The sequence below is a fragment of the Arachis hypogaea genome, chromosome 9 (genome assembly GCF_003086295.3).
Source record: "Arachis hypogaea cultivar Tifrunner chromosome 9, arahy.Tifrunner.gnm2.J5K5, whole genome shotgun sequence".
NCBI classification, from domain to species: Eukaryota; Viridiplantae; Streptophyta; class Magnoliopsida; order Fabales; family Fabaceae; genus Arachis; species Arachis hypogaea.
This window is the reverse complement of record NC_092044.1, coordinates 63,106,804-63,127,358: the sequence shown is the minus strand read 5'-3', so window position 1 is coordinate 63,127,358 and position 20,555 is coordinate 63,106,804. Positions and strand designations below refer to the sequence as shown.

At 38.7% G+C, this 20,555-nt stretch overlaps 1 protein-coding gene across 1 annotated transcript; it reads right to left on the bottom strand.

Annotated features, from left to right (window-relative positions):
• Positions 1-15,911: 15,911 nt before the first annotated feature.
• LOC112712987 (uncharacterized) lies at positions 15,912-16,319 on the bottom strand. Its single transcript, XM_025765804.3, has one exon. It carries the CDS (start codon positions 16,317-16,319, stop codon positions 15,912-15,914), a length of 408 nt encoding a protein of 135 aa, XP_025621589.1.
• Positions 16,320-20,555: the final 4,236 nt, after the last annotated feature.

Below are 20,555 nucleotides of genomic sequence, written 5' to 3'. Positions count from 1 at the left end.
CATGCATGCTGACCATCTTTCAAGTGCTTGGGGAACAAGCAACTTTCAAAGTTTATTGTAGGCATTCACTTGAATCTAATGAAGGATTAAGCACCATCAACCAAAGAGACAAAGAGGGATGCAAAGATCAACAATGGTGCTGAGAAGGAGTGAAGCAAGTAAACTCCAACAACAGGTTGTATTGTTAAGTGACTGTCTTATATTCAAAACTGTTATGATTGAAACTGATATTGTATCCCTGTTTAGTATAATTTCCTTGTAGTCAATAACTAAGATGTTTGGTATATCATAGCACCATATACTTAAAATTTTGCTTGCACCCATGGTTTGGAAAAATACGAATAGAAAACATTTCTTTGAAGAGAAGGATTGAGGAATCAAAAATTTATCGTGAGGTAAGCAAAAGATTAAGGGAAGTGGTGGTTCTGGTTGTAAGAATGTGTATTGAGGTTGCATGTTTGTGAAAACCTGCATGGGAGCTCATAGGCAGGAAATAGAGCTCAAAGAAGTATTGTGGAGATTCTCAAACACCTCTTGAGCCAAGAAGCAGCAAAAAAAAAAAGAGAGAGAGAACATGGCCCAAGGCTCTGAGCATCAATTACTAGGCAGGAAAGAAGAAAGAAACAAGAACTCAAAGAGTTATTGTCCTAGTAAATGCTTGTGGTCGAAATGTGTCAAAGAGAGAGGCTTGAGCAAGTAAATCCTTTGGGGTGCTTTAACACCTAATACCTTAAAACCAACTGGTTTAGGAGTATTGATTGAAAGCTTATCTAAAGAGCCGCTTTGAGACATGACACTTAGAGTAAAGGCCAAAACACAAAAATCATAAGCTGCTTCAAGGTGATTATCTATAAAGAGATCTCCACGGTATCATTTGGATGAAATTCCTAAGACCTAAGACTTCCAAGATGTGGGTACTAATAAACGCTGAAGCCCTTACATAAACGTATGATTCAGAGTTCACCCCACTGTCAATTAATCACTTCACTCACAAAGTATTACATGTCATTCTTCAACCTATTCTAATCTGGCAGAAATTTTGAGCATAAATTCTTTTCTTGCTTGGGGACAAGCAAGTTTTAAGTTTGGTGTTGTGATGACAAGTCATCTTAGCCTAGTTTCACTAGTCTTTTTCCTTTGTTTTCAATAGATTTTATGCACTTTCTTGAGCCATAAGCAAGCCATTTGGGTAGAATTTCATGTTTCCTTTGATTCAATCAACCATGGATGAATTGATGCATTTTCATGAGTTTTTATGCCATAATTGCTTAACTTTCAAGAAGAAGAAGAACTCTCATGATTATAGCATAGCTTTGATGTTTTTGATTGATTGATCATAGGTGAAAAAAGCTTTGAAGAAGGTTGAAGAAAGAAGGAATGGCAAAGAGTAAGAAAGGACAAAAAGCTTGAGCTAAAGCTTGCCTCAAGCTTTAGCTCAAACGTGAGGAAGAGCTTGACTTCACCCTGGAGGCATCAAAAGCTTGCGCCAACGTTTGCCTCAAGCTTGAGGTCAAATGTTGGCTTGCAAAAAGTTCATCCTGGAGGCCAAAAGCTTGCGCCAACGTTTGCCTCAAGCTTGAGGTCAAACGTTGGCGCCATATTAGCAAGGAAGAGCACTTCGTTTGAAGCCTTGGAGAAGCCAACATTTGTGCCAACGTTTGCCTCAAATGTTGGGCCAAACGTTCGCCAAGAGAGATGCAATGAAGGAACCACGTTTGAGCTCACGTTTGACCTCAAACGTTGAGCCAAACATGGATAGCAGCAAAGAAAGGCAATCTGATAAAAAAAGCTTGAGCCAAAGTTTGCCTCAAGCTTTGACTCAAGCTTAAATGGTTCATGGCCCGGTTCACAAGTGGATTGCTTCCTAACACCAAGAGCAATCAACGAAGGCTACTATCAACCCAATTCCATCAAGGCCAAGGCCCAAATTCAAGACTTGAAGAATATTTGAAGAAAGTGTATAAATAGCTTAGAATTTAAGTTTTCGGGAGAGCTTTTCCTTTTGGAGTTTTTCTTTTAGTTTTGCTAGGTAGTTTTGGAAAGCTTTTGGGTTTTGAGTTGTTTGGAGATTCTGAGTCTTGAGGAAGGAGAATTGAATTCTCTCCCTCTTAGTTTTCTTGTTTCCATTTTCATTCACACTTGTCTGGAGTCTTGGGTGTTGAGAATTGACGGAATTCTGTTTTAATCTCACCTTGAGATCTCCCTCTGTTTTGATTTACTGCATCTTTTGGAAATTGAACTTTGAATTTAATTTTCTACATTGCTCTCTTCTTAAATTCTGAAATTTCTCTCTAAATTTGGATCTAGGAAGGCATTAAGATCTAGACTTAGTTATCTAGTCTCTTGGGTCCTGAGATCTGCCAGTTTTCACTTTCAATTCTTCTGTTGAATGCTTCTTCAAGCCAATTTACATTTTCTGTTTGAACCTTGCTATAATTAAATTCAACTTTTACTTTCCTGCTTGTTGCAATTTACTTTTCTCTCGTTTAGTTTCTGCAATCCCAATTCCTAATTCCTTTTATAATTCAAGTAATTTACATTTCTTGCACTTTAAGTTTCAGTCATTTACATTTCTTGCAATCTAAGTTTCTGCAATTTATATTACTTGCACTTTAAGATTCAGCTTCTTTACTTCCTGTTCTCTTTAATTTACTGCAATTTTCCCTCTCCCTTTTAAATTTCATGCAATTTAGCTTCTGCTGGATACAGATCACTCAATTCAACTCTTTTTTCGCTTGACTAAATCAACCACTAAACTAAAATTGCTCAATCCTTCAATCCCTGTGGGATCGACCTTACTCTCGTGAGCTTTATTACTTGATGCGACCTGGTATACTTACCGGTGAGTTTTGTGTCGGATCGTTTTCCGCACATCACTCGCCACATATGGGATTGTGTAAAAAGTGATAAAAAGTGTTCTCTCCCCCTATGGCATATTTTTAACTTGTTTGTTTGAATATTTTAATATTGATTTGAGCAATGAGCCTATTGAAAAAAAGGTATCTATTATCAAAGGTGGCGGTGGACCTCAGCAAGCAAAAGGTAAAAATGTCAAAGGCACTAAGGCTACGGCCATATTTGAAAATGAGGATGAAATCCTTCCCTCTCTTTCAATTATTGGTACATCTAATTCCTACAAATACCTATTGTCATGGGTTGTTAAGGATGTCCTTTAGGAATTTGCCTCAATGACCAAGCAAATGGTCAAATCTTGTAAGGAAGCCAGAAACCTTTCAATGTAAAATGAAAAATCCTGGATGAAATCTCATGATACGGTTGCTGTGCTTCTAAAGCACCTAGACTCATTTGATGAGGATATAGCAACCTTAGAGAAAGAAGATGACTACCTGGAATTTGATGAAGAGGAATTTGATACTTAGTTTTTCTCCTTGCTACCTGTTCATACCCTGGGTCAAGCTGTCCGACCCGGGATGTTTAGCGACAAGCCGACCGACCTCTTCAGGTCAGACTATTCGACCTCTTCTCAAAGAGCTCGGCCAAATGCCCGACCTCTTCTCAAAGAGCTCGGCCAACTCGCCAAAGGAGCCCAAAGCAGGCCCAAAACGAAGGAACACAGCCCAAACTAAAGGCAGCTAAAGCCCAGAAAGATAAAGGCAGTTCCCTTGAAGATAAGATGACCTCACTTAAAGATAAGATAAAGATAAGATAAGATAACTAACTTATCTTATCCACAGGAGGCCACATCTCACCATTATAAATACACTGGAGCACCCAAGTATAACTCATACTCTGATTTTACTCAATACCTGCTTAATACCCTTGCTAACTTAAGCATCGGAGTCCCTTGCAGGTACCCCCACCCTCCGGGGACGAAGGATCAGCACCACCACCAAGTCCAACAAGTCGGACACACCAGCTCCGGCCGCTATACACCTGCCGGACACGTCGGCTCCGACCAACACAGAAGATCTCGACCGAGATCGACCTACAGTTTCAAGTAACCCTCGGAACATTGGCGCCGTTGCCAGGGAACTTGGAAGTCATTCCACGACCACGGCGGACAACCATGACAACGACCACGATTCAGATCTAGAGGATAGAACGCCACACAGAAACGCGGACACTACACCAAAGGATACTCCTCAACTTAACAACGAAAAGGATTCTCTAAATGCGAGAGCCATGGAGGCCCTTCAAGACCGTTTAAAACAACTGAAAGAAGAAGCCCTACATCAACGAGAGGCAGAGAAAGACCTACAAAGGGAGATAAAGCGACGCCGGGAATTGGAGGACAAACTCCTAAAACTCGAAGCCGATCTCAAGGCCAAAACTAATCGATCCTCTCATGAGGATAGCTCCTACAAGGACCATGATCCATTCACTAAAGAGATCATGAAAGCTAAAGGTCCTAAAGGACTTCAAAGCTCCAGACATGACCCCGTACGACGGCACATCAGATCCAAGCCATCATCTTAGCAATTTCAGAAGCAGGATGTATTTCACGGAGGCCTCAGATGCAATCCGTTATTCTCCATCCAGAAGGACAAAGCCAAACACGCACCGAGCCTATTAGGGATCAAGCAAAGAGATCGAGAGAGCCTTCGCAACAACATGGAAAGATTCAACAAAATATGTATGGACATACAAAGTCTACCAACAGAAGCAGCTATCAGGAGCCTCATCAATGGTCTACGAGAAGGACCTTTTAGCCACTCAATATCCAGGACGCACCCAAACATCTCTAAACGAGGTACAAGAACGAGCAAAGAAGTACATCAACTTGGAGAAAAACTCTTGACTAGGAGAGATCTCAATAACCGAACATTCCTACTCCTCTCGGGATAAGGATAAAGAGTCCAAGAAAAAAGAAGATCAACATGGAGAGAAGCCTAGAAAATACCACAATTACACCCCCTTCGGGTGTCTGTTGTGGATGTCTACCTAGAAATATGCAACATTGAAAAGATCCTATCAACTCACCCAATCAAAAACAAAAGAGGTCGGACGCGTTGAATGTCCACCTCACACCAAAGAGGTTGGACGAGTTGAAAGTCCACCTCACACCAAGAGGTTGGACGAGTTGAAGGTCCACCTCACACCAAGAAGTCGGACGCGTTGAAGGTCCACCTCACACCAAAGAGGTCGGACGCGTTGAAGGTCCACCTCACACCAAAGAGGTCGGATAAAGTTGAAGGTCCACCTCACACCAAAGAGGTCGGACAAAGTTGAAGGTCCATCTCACACCAAAGAGGTTGGACGAGTTGAAAGTCCACCTCACACCAAAGAGGTTGGACGAGTTGAAGGTCCACCTCACACCAAAGAAGTCGGATGCGTTGAAGGTCCACCTCACACCAAGGAGGTCGGACGCGTTGAAGGTCCACCTCACACCAAAGAGGTGCATTGAAGGTTCACCTCACACCAAGGAGGTTGGACGCGTTGAAGGTCCACCTCACACCAAAGAGGTGCGTTGAAGGTTCACCTCACACCAAGGAGGTCGGACGCGTTGAAGGTCCACCTCACACCAAAGAGGTTGGTCCACCTCACACCAAAGAGGTCAGACAAGTTGAAGGTCAACCTCACACCAAAGAGGTTGGACAAGTCGAACGTCTCACACCAAAGAGGTCGAACGAGTTGAACTTCCACCTCACACCCCTGAGAGACATGTTCATGGAAGATTCGCAGGAGGAGGGATCTCTAAATCATCTCGCAAAGGACACCTCAAAGAGGTATATTAAGGAAGGGAGAGAGGTTTGAATAGGACAACGGGGTGCAAACAAGCCTTCCGAGATTTCAAAAGTTCTTGGGGCAACCACCCATTCTTCCCCAACCAAGGGAAAGTGAAAAGCTCATATTATACCTCGTAGTGAGAAGTCGGGCAATAGCCTCATCACTAGTTAAAGAAGACAAAAGTGGGCAACAACCCATCTACTTCATCATCAAGGCTCTACAAAGGGGCCGAACTATACTATCAAAAGATAGAAAAGTTCGCCTACGCCCCCATACTCACCTCTCGATGACTCCACCCATACTTTCAAGCTCACACTATTAGAGTTCAGACCAACCAGCCCATCGAAGGCATCCTACAAGAAAACAGACTTAGCAGGAAGAATTCTACAGTGGGCAGTCAAAATCGATCTTCAACATAAAGCTCAGACAGCCGTCAAATCATAGTACTTGGCAGACTTCATTACAGAGTACACTGACACCCCGAGAACTCCTACAAAATGGAAACTCTACATGGATGACTCTTCAAACAAAACTGGGAGTGGTGTAGATGTAATTATAGAAAAGCGATCAGGGAAGCCAAATCAAGCCAAATGACCAAGCGGAATACGAGGCACTACTGGCTGGTCGAAGGCTAGCTAAGAACGTAGGAGCTTACCATGTCCAATGACTCACAAGTAGTCACCTCACAAATAGAAGGGAACAACCAAGCTGAGGATCCCACCACAAAAAATACCTCGGACAATTCAGGGGACCCTGAACAAAAATAGAAAACAGCTCGGACATTTTGGGGAATATGAAGTCTGACACATACCTCGGGAGCAGAATGCCCGAGCTGATGCATTTTCAAAACTAGCCAACACCAAACCAGGGGGCAATAACAGAAGCCTCATCCAGGCTACATCACAAGACCACAACAAGTCAATCTCAGGGATGTACTAAGGGTCAGCCACAGTAACACGCATTAAAAAACTATGGAATCCAGCCAATTAGACATGCCGTCCGGGATCTTAGTATACATCTCAAAGACATAGGTCAACTATGGGGTTACTACCAAACAACTCGAGCAACAACTCGAACAATAACAGCAAAATATCAGGTGTCAGATACAACAGTAAAAGGGAAACCCCAGGACTCACACGAAGATCCAGGGGCACCCTTTGGAGGCAACAACGGAGCAAAAACCCAAATACAAAGTCAAAGCTTTACATCAAAAAGCATGCCAACTTCCACATTGCCCCACCAGAGGAGCTCATCAGTGTAACATCACCTTGGCCGTTCGCAAAGAGGGGACTCGACCTCCTCAGACTATTTCCCCAAGGATTGGGATAAGTCAAGTTCCTCATTGTAGGGGTGTTCATAAAATGGATTGAGGCAGAGCCCCTAGCTAATGCCACTGCTCAAAGAAGTCAGAAATTCTTGTACAGAAACATTATTACAAGCACCAATTCACATATGTAGAACACCCACAAGCCAATGGACAAGCAGAAGCTGCCAACAAAGTCATACTAGCTAGGTTAAAACAGAGACTACAGGACGCAAAGGGAGCTTGGGCTGAAGAGCTCCTACAAGTCCTATGGGCATATCGGACAACTCCACACTTCACCACGGGGGAATCACCCTTCCGATTGATTTACGGAATGGAGGCAATGATCCTAGTAGAGATCAAAGAAGGATCCCCCAGAATGATCTTCTACAATGAAGAGGTCAACTCCCAAATCCAAAGGAAAGAACTCGACCTACTTCCAAGAGTCCGAGAGAGAGCTCTGATCAAGGAAGAGGCGTTAAAACATCGAATGGCCTCAAGATACAATCAGAAGGTAGTACAGCGAAGCTTTGCCAACAACAACCTCATCCTAATCCGAAATGATATCGGAACAACTCGACCTGGAGAAGGAAAGCTAGCAGCCAACTGGAAAGGACCATACCAAGATGTTCAGAAGAATTGGGGAAAGGTTGCTACAGACTGTCCGAACTCGAAGGGCAAGAGCTACCAAGGTCATGGCATGCCTGCAATCTAAAAAGGGCGCCAAGCCGAGATCCAAAAAAGATTGCCCGACCTAGAACGGTAAGTACTAACATGTACACACTCTTATCTTTATATTATTGTTTAAAAGTTTGCAGATTCCCTAAAAAGTTTCCTACCAAGACGTCCGATCACGACAGGTCGGCAAGGTGAAAACCAAATTCACCACCCGATCACGACAAAGGTCGGCAAGGTGAAAACCAAATTCACCGCCCGATCAAGACAAAGTCGACGAGATGAAAACCAAACTCATCGTCCGATTACAAAGCGACAAGTCGGCAAGGTGAAAACCAACTTCACCGCCCGACCACGATGAAAACTGAACTCATCATTTGATTTCGACAAAGTGAAAACAAAATTCACTGCTATACCAAGACGCATTAAACTGAAACGCAAATTTCACTGCCGGATTACGACAAGGTCGGCGGAAAACCAAATTCACTGCCCGATCATGATAAAAGTCAGGAAAGATGAAACCAGAATTCATCGCCCGATTTCGACAAGGTCGGCAAAAAGTGAAAGCAGAGTTCATCGCCCGATTATAAAGCAACAGATCGGCAGAAAATGAAAAACAATTTCACTGCACGATCACGATAAAGACAACTGTCCGATAAAGGTGAAAACGCGATTCACCCTAAGGACGATCTAGAGATGACAACCACTTTCTACAAATCGGCAAAGATGAACACAGAATAATGTAAGAAGTTATCGAAAGTGGTCTAAAAAAGAACCTGACGAGGTCTTACGGATCGCTAAAATAATAACTTAAGGAATGGTCGAACGTTAAGAAGTCGAACCAAGTCAACCCAAGATATAAGTAAACCCTGGAAAGAGGTCTGGCCAACCCTATTAAAGAGGATTACTTTAACTTAGAAGGGCCTGACATAACAAAGTCAGCCCAAAATAAAAAGTTATACAAGTAGTCCCTGAAAGAGATCTGACAAAGATCCAAGAAAGAGGACTACAAAAAATAACTTAAAGGAGACCGACATAACCAAGTCGGACTCCTACCACTAAAAAGTTATCAAAGTAATCCTTGAAAGAGATCTGACAGAGATCCAAGAAAGAGGATTACAAAAATAACTTAGGAAGAGACTGACATAACGAAGTCGGACTCCTACTACCAAAGAGTTATAAAAGTAATCCCTGAAAGAGACCTGACAAAGGTCCAAGAAAGTGGATTATGAAATAACTTAGAAGAGATCGACATAAAGAAGTCGGTCTCCTACAACGGACATGTTATAAAAGTAATCCCTGAAAGAGACCTGACAAAGGTCCAAGAAAGAGGATTAAAAAAATAACTTTAGAAGAACCCGACATGAAGAAGTTAGCCCGAGCCAATTAAAGCGATAGATTGGATCGACGAGAAGAAGTCGAACCAACGAAAGCTACAGCTTGGACCGACAAGAAGAAGTCAGACCAACGAAAGCTGCTGCTTGGACCGACAAAAAGAAGTCGGACCAACGAAAGCTACAGCTTGGACCGACAAGAAGAAGTCGGACTAACAAAAACGTGTGCTAAAACGGACATAGCTCCGCCCAAAAAGCCACGGCTCCACGACAAGGCTATCAAAATTGTTCAGACTGACTAAAAAGTATTCTACGAGAATACTAAAAAGTCGTCAGACAAATTAGCCCCAAGGACCACCTCGACCAAGCAGAAAATGGACAAAATCAGAAGTGATCAAAAGAGGTCGGACAAACAAAGTACCGACACTCTAGAAAGATCCACAAAAATGGACAAAGACATCTCGCAAATGGCCAGAGGAAGACCAGGAATGTTTTGCTAAAAGGTACGAAGTCTTGAAAAAAGACACTACTTAAAAAGCGAAAAGCACAGCCTCAAAGACAGAGCTAAAAAGTCATCCAAACAAACTATAAAAAGGTTTCCCATCGGAACACTACCTAAAAAGTTGTTGGATTATGACTAAAAAAGCCCGAACAGCGAAGACAAACAAGTCGGAAGAAGGCTGAAAAGTCCCCTCAACAAAGTAAAAGGGGCAATACCAGACTCGCATAAGGAGAAACTACTCAAAATCGACCGAAGACAAGATGCTTGAGCACGACTTCCCCAAAGAGATCAAATGTCTGAAAAGCACGATCTCACGGAAAGATCGAACTCAAGCAGGGGCAAAGTCATACAGGTCGATGTTAGATAAAGAAGAGGCGCAAGTACGACTTCAAAAAAGAACAAGCCAAAAGGTTGGGAAACAACTTAAGGCTCAAATGTGCTTAGCCAAAAGGGATACAACTCCACTCAAAAAAAGGCAGAATCTCAAATAGGGCTACGAACATCATCCAAGACTAAAAAAGGTTCTATATAAAGAACACTAAAAAGTCATGGGACAAGTCACTAAAAGCTCGGATACCAAGCCGCAAAGATAACTTTGCCAAAGCAGAAGGTTGTCAACACAAACTTAAAGCAAGGCGTGATCCAGAAGGCAAGGGTAGAAAACCCGCACTACCACTCAAAAGAGGTTAGACTATGAAGTACCAAACCTCTAGAAAATCTACAAAGATTGCGAAGCAATGAAGAAACAAGCCAGACAGATGCTTGAGCACGACTTCCAAAGAGATCGAAGCTCTGAAAAGCATGACCTCATGGAAAGATCGAACTCAATCAGGGGCACTGTTCATACCCTGGGTCAAGTTGTCCGACCCGGGATGTTTAGCGACAAGCCAACCGACCTCTTCAGGTCAGACTATCCGACCACTTCTCAAAGAGCTCGGCCAAATGCCCGACCTCTTCTCAAAGAGCTCGGCCAACTCGCCAAAGAAGCCCAAAGCAGGCCCAAAACGAAGGAACACAGCCCAATCTAAAGGCAGCCAAAGCCCAGAAAGATAAAGGCGGTTCCCTTGAAGATAAGGTGACCTCACTTAAAGATAAGATAAAGATAAGATAAGATAACTAACTTATCTTATCCACAGGAGGCCACATCTCACCATTATAAATACACTGGAGGACCCAGGTATAACTCATACTCTGATTCTACTCAATACCTGCCTAATACCCTTGCTAACTTAAGCATTGGAGTCCCTTGCAGGTATCCCCCACCCTCCGGGGATGAAGGATCAGCAGCACTTTCAGTCCCACAAGTCGGACACACCAGCTCCGGCCGCTATACACCTGTCGGACACGTCGGCTCCGACCAACACAGAAGATCTCGACCGAGATCGACCTACAGTTTCAAGTAACCCTCAGAACACTACCTCTGATTGATCTCTATTATGTTGACTCTGGATTTGAATCTTTGATAATATTTTCTTTTATCTTGAACTTTAATATTTGCTGGATGACTCTAATAACGTTAACTTTGGTACAATTTCCTTGGTATGCTTGACTTAATTTTGGCTGCATTATATGATATTTTGTGCTTGCAGGTGTCCCTCCTTGATGTCAAAAGGGGAAGAAAGCATACAAATGAATTGAAACTGAAACTGTTTTATGTCCTCTGTTTTAAATGTAATCATGTTACATGTCATCTATTTTAGAAACGGTTTTAGTTTCTGCTTGTTCTGATTAATTTTTGTTCCTGATTTATCCCTTGATTTATATATGGATCTGACTAAGAACATGGGACTAATTGGCTTATGAATTTTCATGCTCTGTTTTGGATTTTAATTTGAGTATGAGATCAGTTTTTGATACATAATCTTTGGGAATATTATGCCCTGATTGATCATACAAGGATAACATGCTTTCCAAAAATGACTTTAGAAGTTTCTAATCTTTCTCTGGTTAAAGGATCCTTTTTTTATTGGATTCTCCTTTGAAACACATTAGTACTTGTATATAGAAATTATCTCTGTGTTCTAAACAGCTTAATCAGACTACACATTAAGGGGGAGCATATTGATCGAAAGAAAGGGAGAGCAATTTGTGAATCATCAAAGGAAAGTTTTCACTCCTAATTCTTTCAATTTATTTTAATAATGTTTGTTATCAAGGGGGAGATTGTTGAGTTTGAAAACCTAATATTAAAATGTTAATTAGATGTTTATTAAATTATTACAAAATGTTTGTTTAATGAATTTTGTTTAATTCACAGGAAATGTGCAAGTCCGTGTTTATCAATAAAAATTCAGCCATCAACTTGATCCAAAACTTAGTGGCCGAACTTTGAAATAAGAAACAAAAGACAAGCCCAATCACAAGCCCATGAAATTAAAGAAAGGAACCCAAGAGAGCACAAGACCCATACGGTTCCCCCACTTTTGGTAATTGGAACTTCAAATTCAATTCAATTAAGTTTCTTTAAACTTCCACCGAAATTCATTGATAAACCCCAGTTTTGTGGTTTATCTTGTGCTAAATTTAGTGATTTTATCAACTTTTCATACATTTATTCACTAAAATAGTATGGTTTAGTAAATTCTCCCAAAATTGTGCTTAAGAATGAAAACATGCTTTTTAAGCCCTAAAATTGATAAATTTAATTCACTTTAATTCCATTCGATGCCTTGATATATTTGTTTAGTGATTTCAAGTTTATAAGGCAAGGATTGGATTGAAGAAGTTAAGAAAAAGCAAGCAAAGTGGAGAATTTGTGAAGAAATGAGGAATTGGAGAAATACATGGTGACGTGTACGTGTGAGGAGAAATTCACCAGGCCACACGTATGCGTGACCCACACCTACGCGTGACAAGCAGCATGTAACCCACTTAATGAAACACGATGGGGGCAATTTTTGCCGCTGCCAAAGCCCAATCCAACCTATTTCTGATGTTATTGAACCCAAGGATTGAGGGAGAATGACGGGAGGTAGTCATAAAGGGGAATGTTCCTTTATTTGGTTGTCTTTATGCTTATGAACTCTTGTAGTTTTGATTTTTATTCATGAAATTTTATGTTTCTATATTATTAATGTTTAATTGAGTTGCTATGATTGTTATCTTACATTTCGTAGTTCTAGATTTTATTATTTTTGCACTTTTATGATGCTTTCCTTTTATGCCTTCCAAGTGTTTGATAAAATACTTGGCTTGATTTTAGAATAGATTTTTATACTTTTGGCTTGGATTGAGTAATTATAGACTCTTGAATTGTCTAAATCTCTTGTTGATTGGTAATTGAAGGTTGCTAGTTGGCTTTAATTTCACTAAATCTAGTCTTTCACTATGGGTTGACTAGGACTTGTGAACTCAAGTTAATTCTATTCACTTGACTTTCCTTCATTTGTTAGAGGATGACTAAGTAAGCACAAAAGACAATTACTATCACAATTGAGGATGATAATGAGGATAGGAATTCCAATTCTCACTTCTTGCCAAGACCTTTCTTAGGTATTAGATAATCTTTTTGTTATTTGCATTTCTTGTCTCTTATTCCAAAATCCCAAAAATACTTTCTCATAACCAATAATATGCATATTTCTCTGCAATTCCTTGAGAGACGATCCGGAGTTTAAATACTCTCAGTTTTTATTAGGTTTGACTTAAGTGACAAACAAATTAAACTTTAATTGAGGGATGTTTGTTGGTTTAGATCTATACTTCGATGGGATTATTTTTTGAAAATTCTTAACCGACGATTTCTCTCATATCAACTTTTTAGCGCCGTTGCTGGAGACTTGCAAATGTGCACTTGTTATTGGTTATTGTATATATGTTGATATTGTGAATAGCTTGATTTTTAGTTTATTTGTTAGTTCTTGCTAGTTTTAGGAGTTGTTTTCTTTGTTTCTTATTAGCTTTTGTTTTTGTTCTCTTTTTCTACTATGAATTCTCCCCACTTTGGCTATGTGTTTGTTTCTAACTATATTGTAGGAAATGAAAATTACAATGAGGATATGCATCAAGGATGGAAATATCAAAGGTGGGAGGAGCCTCAATCTTATGGACAACCCTCATATCAAGTTTTTGGCACCGTTGCCAGGGACTTGAAAATGTGCGTTTGTTATTGGTTATTGTATATATATGATTATATTGTGAATAGCTTATTTTTGGGTTGTTCTTTTGTTCTTGCTAGTTTTAGGAATTGTTTTCTTTATTTCTTATTAGTTTTTGTTTTGATTCTCTTTTTCTACTATGAATTCTCACCCTTTTGCCTATGAGTGTGGTTCTAACTATGTTGTAGGAGATGGAAATTATAATAAGAACATGCATCAAAGATGGAACAATCAAAGGTGCGAGAAACCTCAAGCATATGATCAATCTTCATGGCAACAACCTCTATAACTCAAATTATGATCAAATTAATATGAAGAGGTTAGGATTGACAGCATTCGGAACATTCTTGGCACTAATCAATGATTGTAATTTCACTTAGTATCCTTGAGAATTAGAAAAAATATTCAATATAAAAGTTGTAGAGTATGAGCTCTTCTTTCTAACAACTCTAAGTTTACTCCAATACAATCACTATAACTCATTGTGATGCCTTTTGCTTAATCAATATCCTATATTTCAAAACGAAAACTCAAACAAAACTTGTCACGGATACCAGTTAAATATCAAACCAATTATCTTTAAATTCAAGAGAATGTTTGCATTTTTTAGTTTATAAATTGGGTTCTATCAACTAAAATATTTGATGAATCCAAGTATTAATTAAAGTTTAGTTCTAAGTGAGTGTGGATAAACTTTTTTTTCCTTTTTAAATATAATTTGGTTGGCATGTCAAAAAAATAAAGGAATAAAATTTCTTTTGAAACCAGGTTTTTAAAGTGTTTTTATACACATTATTTCTCTTACAAAAATATAAATGTGAAAAATTAGGAATGCTCAAACCCAAATCAATCAAATTAAAAATTGATGCGTTTATTTTTAATTTATATAGATTTAAATTTTTTGTCAAATCTGAATAAATAGACCCCATCTGTTTTTACTTTTTGTTTTTATTTTTACTGTTTTATATTTTTTAGAATTTGTGTATTTTTATTTTTTTCTTCACAAAATTCAAAAAACAGAAAATACTAAAAATAAAAACAAAAATAAAAATATAAATCAAGCACACCTTTATATTTTCAAATTAAAATCATATTAATAAAATAACTTCACAACAACTTAACCTAGAGTTAAAACTCGTATGTACAGAAATTTAGTTGGAGAATTAATCATTTATCAGCTAATATCAACTATTTTTTTTTAAATTTTGTTTTAGCTCGCATTAACATTCAAATGAGCATTCAAAACATATATTAGGAAAATAAAAAATGCTATATACGTATTAAAATCAACTATCAAATCAGTTATTATTTATATTTTATATTTTAATATGTGTTTTTTACTGATAATTAATTTGAATAGTTATTATTAATGTAACCTAATATTATTATTAAAAAAAATTCAAAGCTCATTAAAAAAATATCCTAAAATAAAATTGAATTTTGAACGTTAGTAATAATTTTGTTGAAAGCCACGAAATGGATAATACACATGTATTTAGACTAGAACTTAGATCTTAATAAGTGTGGATAAAGAAAAAAGTTAGTAGAGTAAAGTAAGAAAAACTAGTTGAAAATTGGCTATAAAAAGGGTTGGCCACCTATATTTCTTTTATATTGAATATATATAATATAATATATAATTAACTATTCAATTACTGCAATAAATAAAATAAATCAAAGGTGACTCATACGATAGTGCGACTTACAAAAAGGCAGAAGGTAGAAGAGATAAAAGTTTAGATAAATTTAATTTTGCTATACGTACTGTAAAAATTTGAACATTCATAAATATATTTACAAATTACTAATTAAAATAATTCTTCCATCAATAACAAAATTAAACTTACATGATTGTATGATGCAAAGAACTAGTTTTTCCTCTATCAACTAATCTTTGCTTCTAACCAAGTTGGGTTGGTCTAGTGGTTAGCTCACTAGTCCGCTTAAGCAAGTGTCGGGGGTTCGAATCCCGCCTTGTGCATGCAGCAACCCATTGGCCAGCGGCAAACCCTTAAATGGAGCTCAGTACCGCGGCGGATTAGTCCTTGACCTGTCGGGTTGGGGGATACCGTGGAAAACCAAAAAAAAAAAAAACTAATCTTTGCTTCCGAAAGAATACCACTTCTTCTTCTTGAGATCCTTTTGATCCACCGTGTAATTGCTTTTCTCCAGGAATGAAAATTAATTTTTAAGACAGCCAAAAAAAAAAAGAAGACAAATCAACTTCTCTTTTACGACCGAAAAGTTAAAAAAAATGATAATAATGTACATCAAAATCAAAAAATAAAATGACAAGAAAAGCGTATATATGTTTACTTAGATGATGATTGTGTGACCAATTCATGTTGAATTGCGTTCATCAGCATGCTATCTTTCTCAAGATTGACAATGATTGGAAATCCATCAATCCCACGGGCTACGGCGTTCATGATCTCCGTCATCAATGACTTAAACTCCGTTATATCGAGTTTTCCGTTTTTATCCTGGTCGAACCTCTCGAATATCAACTTCAACATGCCCTCATCCATTGGCTTCATTGGTTGTGACTCCGAACCGAATGGCAAAAGCTTTCGGAATCCACCACGTACTTCCTCAAGGGAAAGCATGTCGTCCCCATTTTCGTCCACCATGTCGAAACATTCCTGGACAAATTTGTCAAAGCCATCTTTGTCGTCAATGAAATTCGTTACGGTGGTGCTGTTAATAACCTCTTCGCTCATTGTGATTTTGACCCAAAAACAATAACAATGTCGGAATCTTTAGCGTTTTGTTTTGATGGTTGGATGTGTGAACAAGGGCATATAACTTCGTATACTTTAATTTGGTTGATTAATGTCTTGTGGACATGGTTTATATGTGTGTAAGGTAACGGTTGCCCTAGGTTCACGTTTTCTGATTATTGATTAGCCTTTAATTATATGGAAATTAATAAAATGGAAAGAGCCAAGAGTTAAAACAAATTATACCCTACTACAAGTATTCAACAAAAGGATACTTTACAACCGTAATAAAGTTTTGAACATTATTTAACGAAAATTGCGAATAAGACAACTAAAGGTAAAAATATTTAAAAACTACAGACTATTACAAAAAATTAGAGTGTTATAAAAGCCCACAGATCGGGCTACTACAAAAACAACAAAAGAAAACTGAAAAGAACTCAAGGCTTCTCACCAAAGAGGGGATTAAGTTTCTCGCCAGAGGCCTCGTCTTTTTCTGGAGAAGGAGGAAGTACGAAAATGGCACGACTGATACAGCAACTGAGGAGGCCTTAACAGCAACATTTTTGGGTTGGGCTCCTGGGGAAGAAATTGGATTTGTCTGAGGACCCGAGGTGGAAGACGGACTGACCTGAGGTCCCAAAGTCTTCAGATTCTAAGGAGGCTCCTCCTTATTGTCCGACTCGGGTGCAGGGACTATCTTCCCGTCCACCACTATGTTATCCGTCCTGAAGAGGGAGAGGTCAAGGTCGGGAGTTAAGACCTTAATTTTCCAGTTTCTCAAACATTTCATCCATGTCCAGAGCAGCTGACTCTTGAAATCCAACCAATTCCTTCTTCAGCTTATCTAACTGCTCCTTTCGGGCCATCCTCTCCCCAAAAACCCGAGTATAGCGCTCTTGGAATTTTTTGGCCTTTTCCATAGCCAAGGTAGCAGCAGCCTTAGCCTTGCTCGCTTTTTCCCGAGCTCTATCCAAGTCGGCCCTTAATGTACTCCTCTCCTGCTCCAACTCCACCTTGATCTCACTAAGCCTCTCCACATCGGCTCGAGCAGCCACCAAGCCTCCAGTTGTAGCTTAGATGGGAGAGCTCTTCAGCTCTCTAGAAAGTTGAGAAAAAACTCCCACGATGTGAAGTCCCCCATAAGCCAGAGTTTAGAGATGGTGAATCGCCACATCATCCATGTTCACACAGTGGTGAGGGAGAAGGTTCTCTTCTCCCCAAGCTAAAGCATCAAAGTTTTTGGTATAGATACTCTCCTCTTCATTAATTTTTTGTTTTCTTGAGGGAGGCATAGTGGAAGAAGGAGAGGAAGGAGTGGACTCTGAGGAATAAGGTAGGAGAGGGGAGTAGGAATAACAACTTTCGGATCTGAATGATCCGACACCGACCTCTTCCTAGGAGAAGATCGGACAGTCCTCACTACCTCCTACTGTGAAGAGCCTACTCCGACCTCTTTCTGTCGCAGGAGGTTATGAGCTACAACTATTTTCTTAGTTTTACGGAGAAGCTTCATAGCGGATTTAGGAGTCATACATTTTGCAAAACAAAATAGAATATAATAGAAACAACAAACTACAAACAAATAAGATTTAACAAGAAAATGAGAAGGAGCTACCAAGCTTGAACTTCAGAAGGCCGGGATCTCCCAAAATTCTTTTCGTATCCAAATGGGGAGGTTGACCCTAATCTAACTCAGATAAGTCAACTTTACAAATTATGATGTTGTCTTGCCAGTACAGAGGAAAAGGAGGTTCTTGGTTTTCAGGAATAAAGAAAGGTTGGGTATTGTCAAGAGCTTGGACCTTAAAAAAGTGGTTCTTGAAATCATGGAAAGACTCGTCAAAAATAGAAAATACCTTCTGTCCTTGTACAGCTCAGAGGGACATCCATCCCAACATATTTGAAGAACTGTAAGGCTTCGTGGTAACAAAAAGATAAAAGAAAATTTTTAAAGAAGGTTCAACACTTAACTCTCGACACAAGAGCTTGTACATCTTCATAAAAGCCCAAGAGTTCAGGTGCAATTTGGAAGGGGAAAGGTTACAAGACCTGGGAACATCCATCTCAAAGGAAGTAAAGGGAAGTCGGATGCCTAACCTAGTAAAGAAGCAGTTATTGATGACTGCGCATCATGTTATGTTTTTCTATATGCTTTTTCATATAAAAAATTAGTTTATAATGCCCAATTATTGAGTATTTGTTATGCTTAAGTTGAAAATTGCTTTGATTTTTTGAGTTAATGAATTTTGTAGGAAATGATAGAAAAAGAAGCAATAAAAGCACTAATAGAGGAAGCACACTCTCAAGGTGGAAAAATAGTTGGAAACAAACTCAAAGAGGAGCAAAGAGGATTTGCAACCCTGACCTCTTCACACTCAAACAAGAATAACTCGAGCTACAAAGTTCCAAATAAGGTCATCTTAGTGCCATTTGAAAGTAGACTTCTAGAGATTTCAAACCATAGATAACACTTTATAGTGGACACTGGATTTGAGGGTACAAAGTTGTATTTGTTTAGCTTCACAATTTCAGTGTAAAACAAATCCCTGCACTTCGCCAAACTGACCTCTTCACCTTCAAATGATCATAACTTGAGTTAGAGAAGTTCAAATGACATGCTTTCAGCGGCCTTGGAAAGCTGAGATTTAGGGCTTTCCGATGATTTATAATAGTCTATAGTGAAAATTTAAGTTCGAACCCAAACAGATCAATACTTCAGCCTGCAAGGTTTTCCAAAACTTCAAAAACCCAAAATGCCACTTCAATGACATTCCATATTGAACCACTTACAAATACTCAAATTCCTTCATTTATTCTTCAATGTTTCAAACTTCCATGAAGAAAATTAAAAGTTCACAAGCCCAAGTCAATCCACAATTAACAATCAATCAAGGCCACAAGAATCATCTAGAAGTAATTAGGAAATTTGCATTTGATTGTAATTTCATTTGAATTTGTAATTTAGGTAGCTTATAAATAGGACCTTAGATTCATCAATTCACACATACCATGGAGGGATGGAGGTGACTCCACTCCCCTCTCACTCTCATTCTCTTCTCTTGTTCCATTTCTTTCATACACACTTTTGTAAATATTTAGTTATGAGATTCTAATTTTCAACATTGGGAAAGAGAGCTTTATTGCTATTTGATGGATTAATTTGTTTTTATTCTTCTTCTTCTCTTTATCTCTCTTTGATTTACTTGAAGGATTTTCTTTCTTCATGTTAGCATTCAATTATCTTGGAAAAGAGATTGAGTGTACTTGGGTTTTATGTGAACCTTGGAAGAGGAATCATAAAACCATGCTTGAAAATCCTTCTTACACTTGAGTAGATTTGCATATGGATGGGATATTATGACATCTAATCTATCGATTATTTGGGTCTAGGAAAGTGTATGGTATAATTAGGGATCATTTTTCATCTCTTCTCATGAACAATTAGACCAAGGAATTGGCTATTGATCAAGATTGGGGAGATTGAGTTACTAAGGAATTGGGACTCAATCACTCATGATTGCCAAGAGGTCAATGAGTTGCATGATTGATGAGGAGGTAAAAACTATTGATCTTAAGAATGCAATATCTCTTGATCCCAATGTTAATTTCATTCTTAATTCTTGTTATTTACTTCTTGTTTTTAATTCTTGTCATTTACTTATGCACATTTATGGCTTTATTTACTTTTGCTCATTTATGTCTTCCAAGTGTTTGTAGAAATGCTTCACTTGGTTTTACTTTCTAGTTATTTACTTTCTTGCACTTTACTTTCTTGTACTTTCCATTCCGTGCAATTTACATTCTTGTACTTTAATTTTTAGCACTTTAATTTCTTGTCATTTACTTTCCTTGCACTTTATTGCTTTCATTTAATTTCATGTTATTTACATTTCTTGTTGCTCATCACTCAAAATTATGATCACCTAACTAGAATAATTAATCAACTATTGTTTGTACAACTTAATTGTTAGCATAGTCACATGTATGTTATGATTAGTAGTAGATGAATAATACCAAATTGCATTTTGATGAATTGTATGATGGTTGATTGAATAAAGAGTTGTGAGCAGCATAGGGAGCACCTGAGCACAATTTTTCTGCTTAAAGGGCAATAAAAAAAAGGGGTTAGACGCGCGCGCACGATGTACGCGCACGCGTCCTTGAGTCGCTGCTTCATCACCCAAATTCCAGAGAGTTGGGCCTCTCCTAGGCCAACCTTAAGCCTCGAGCCCA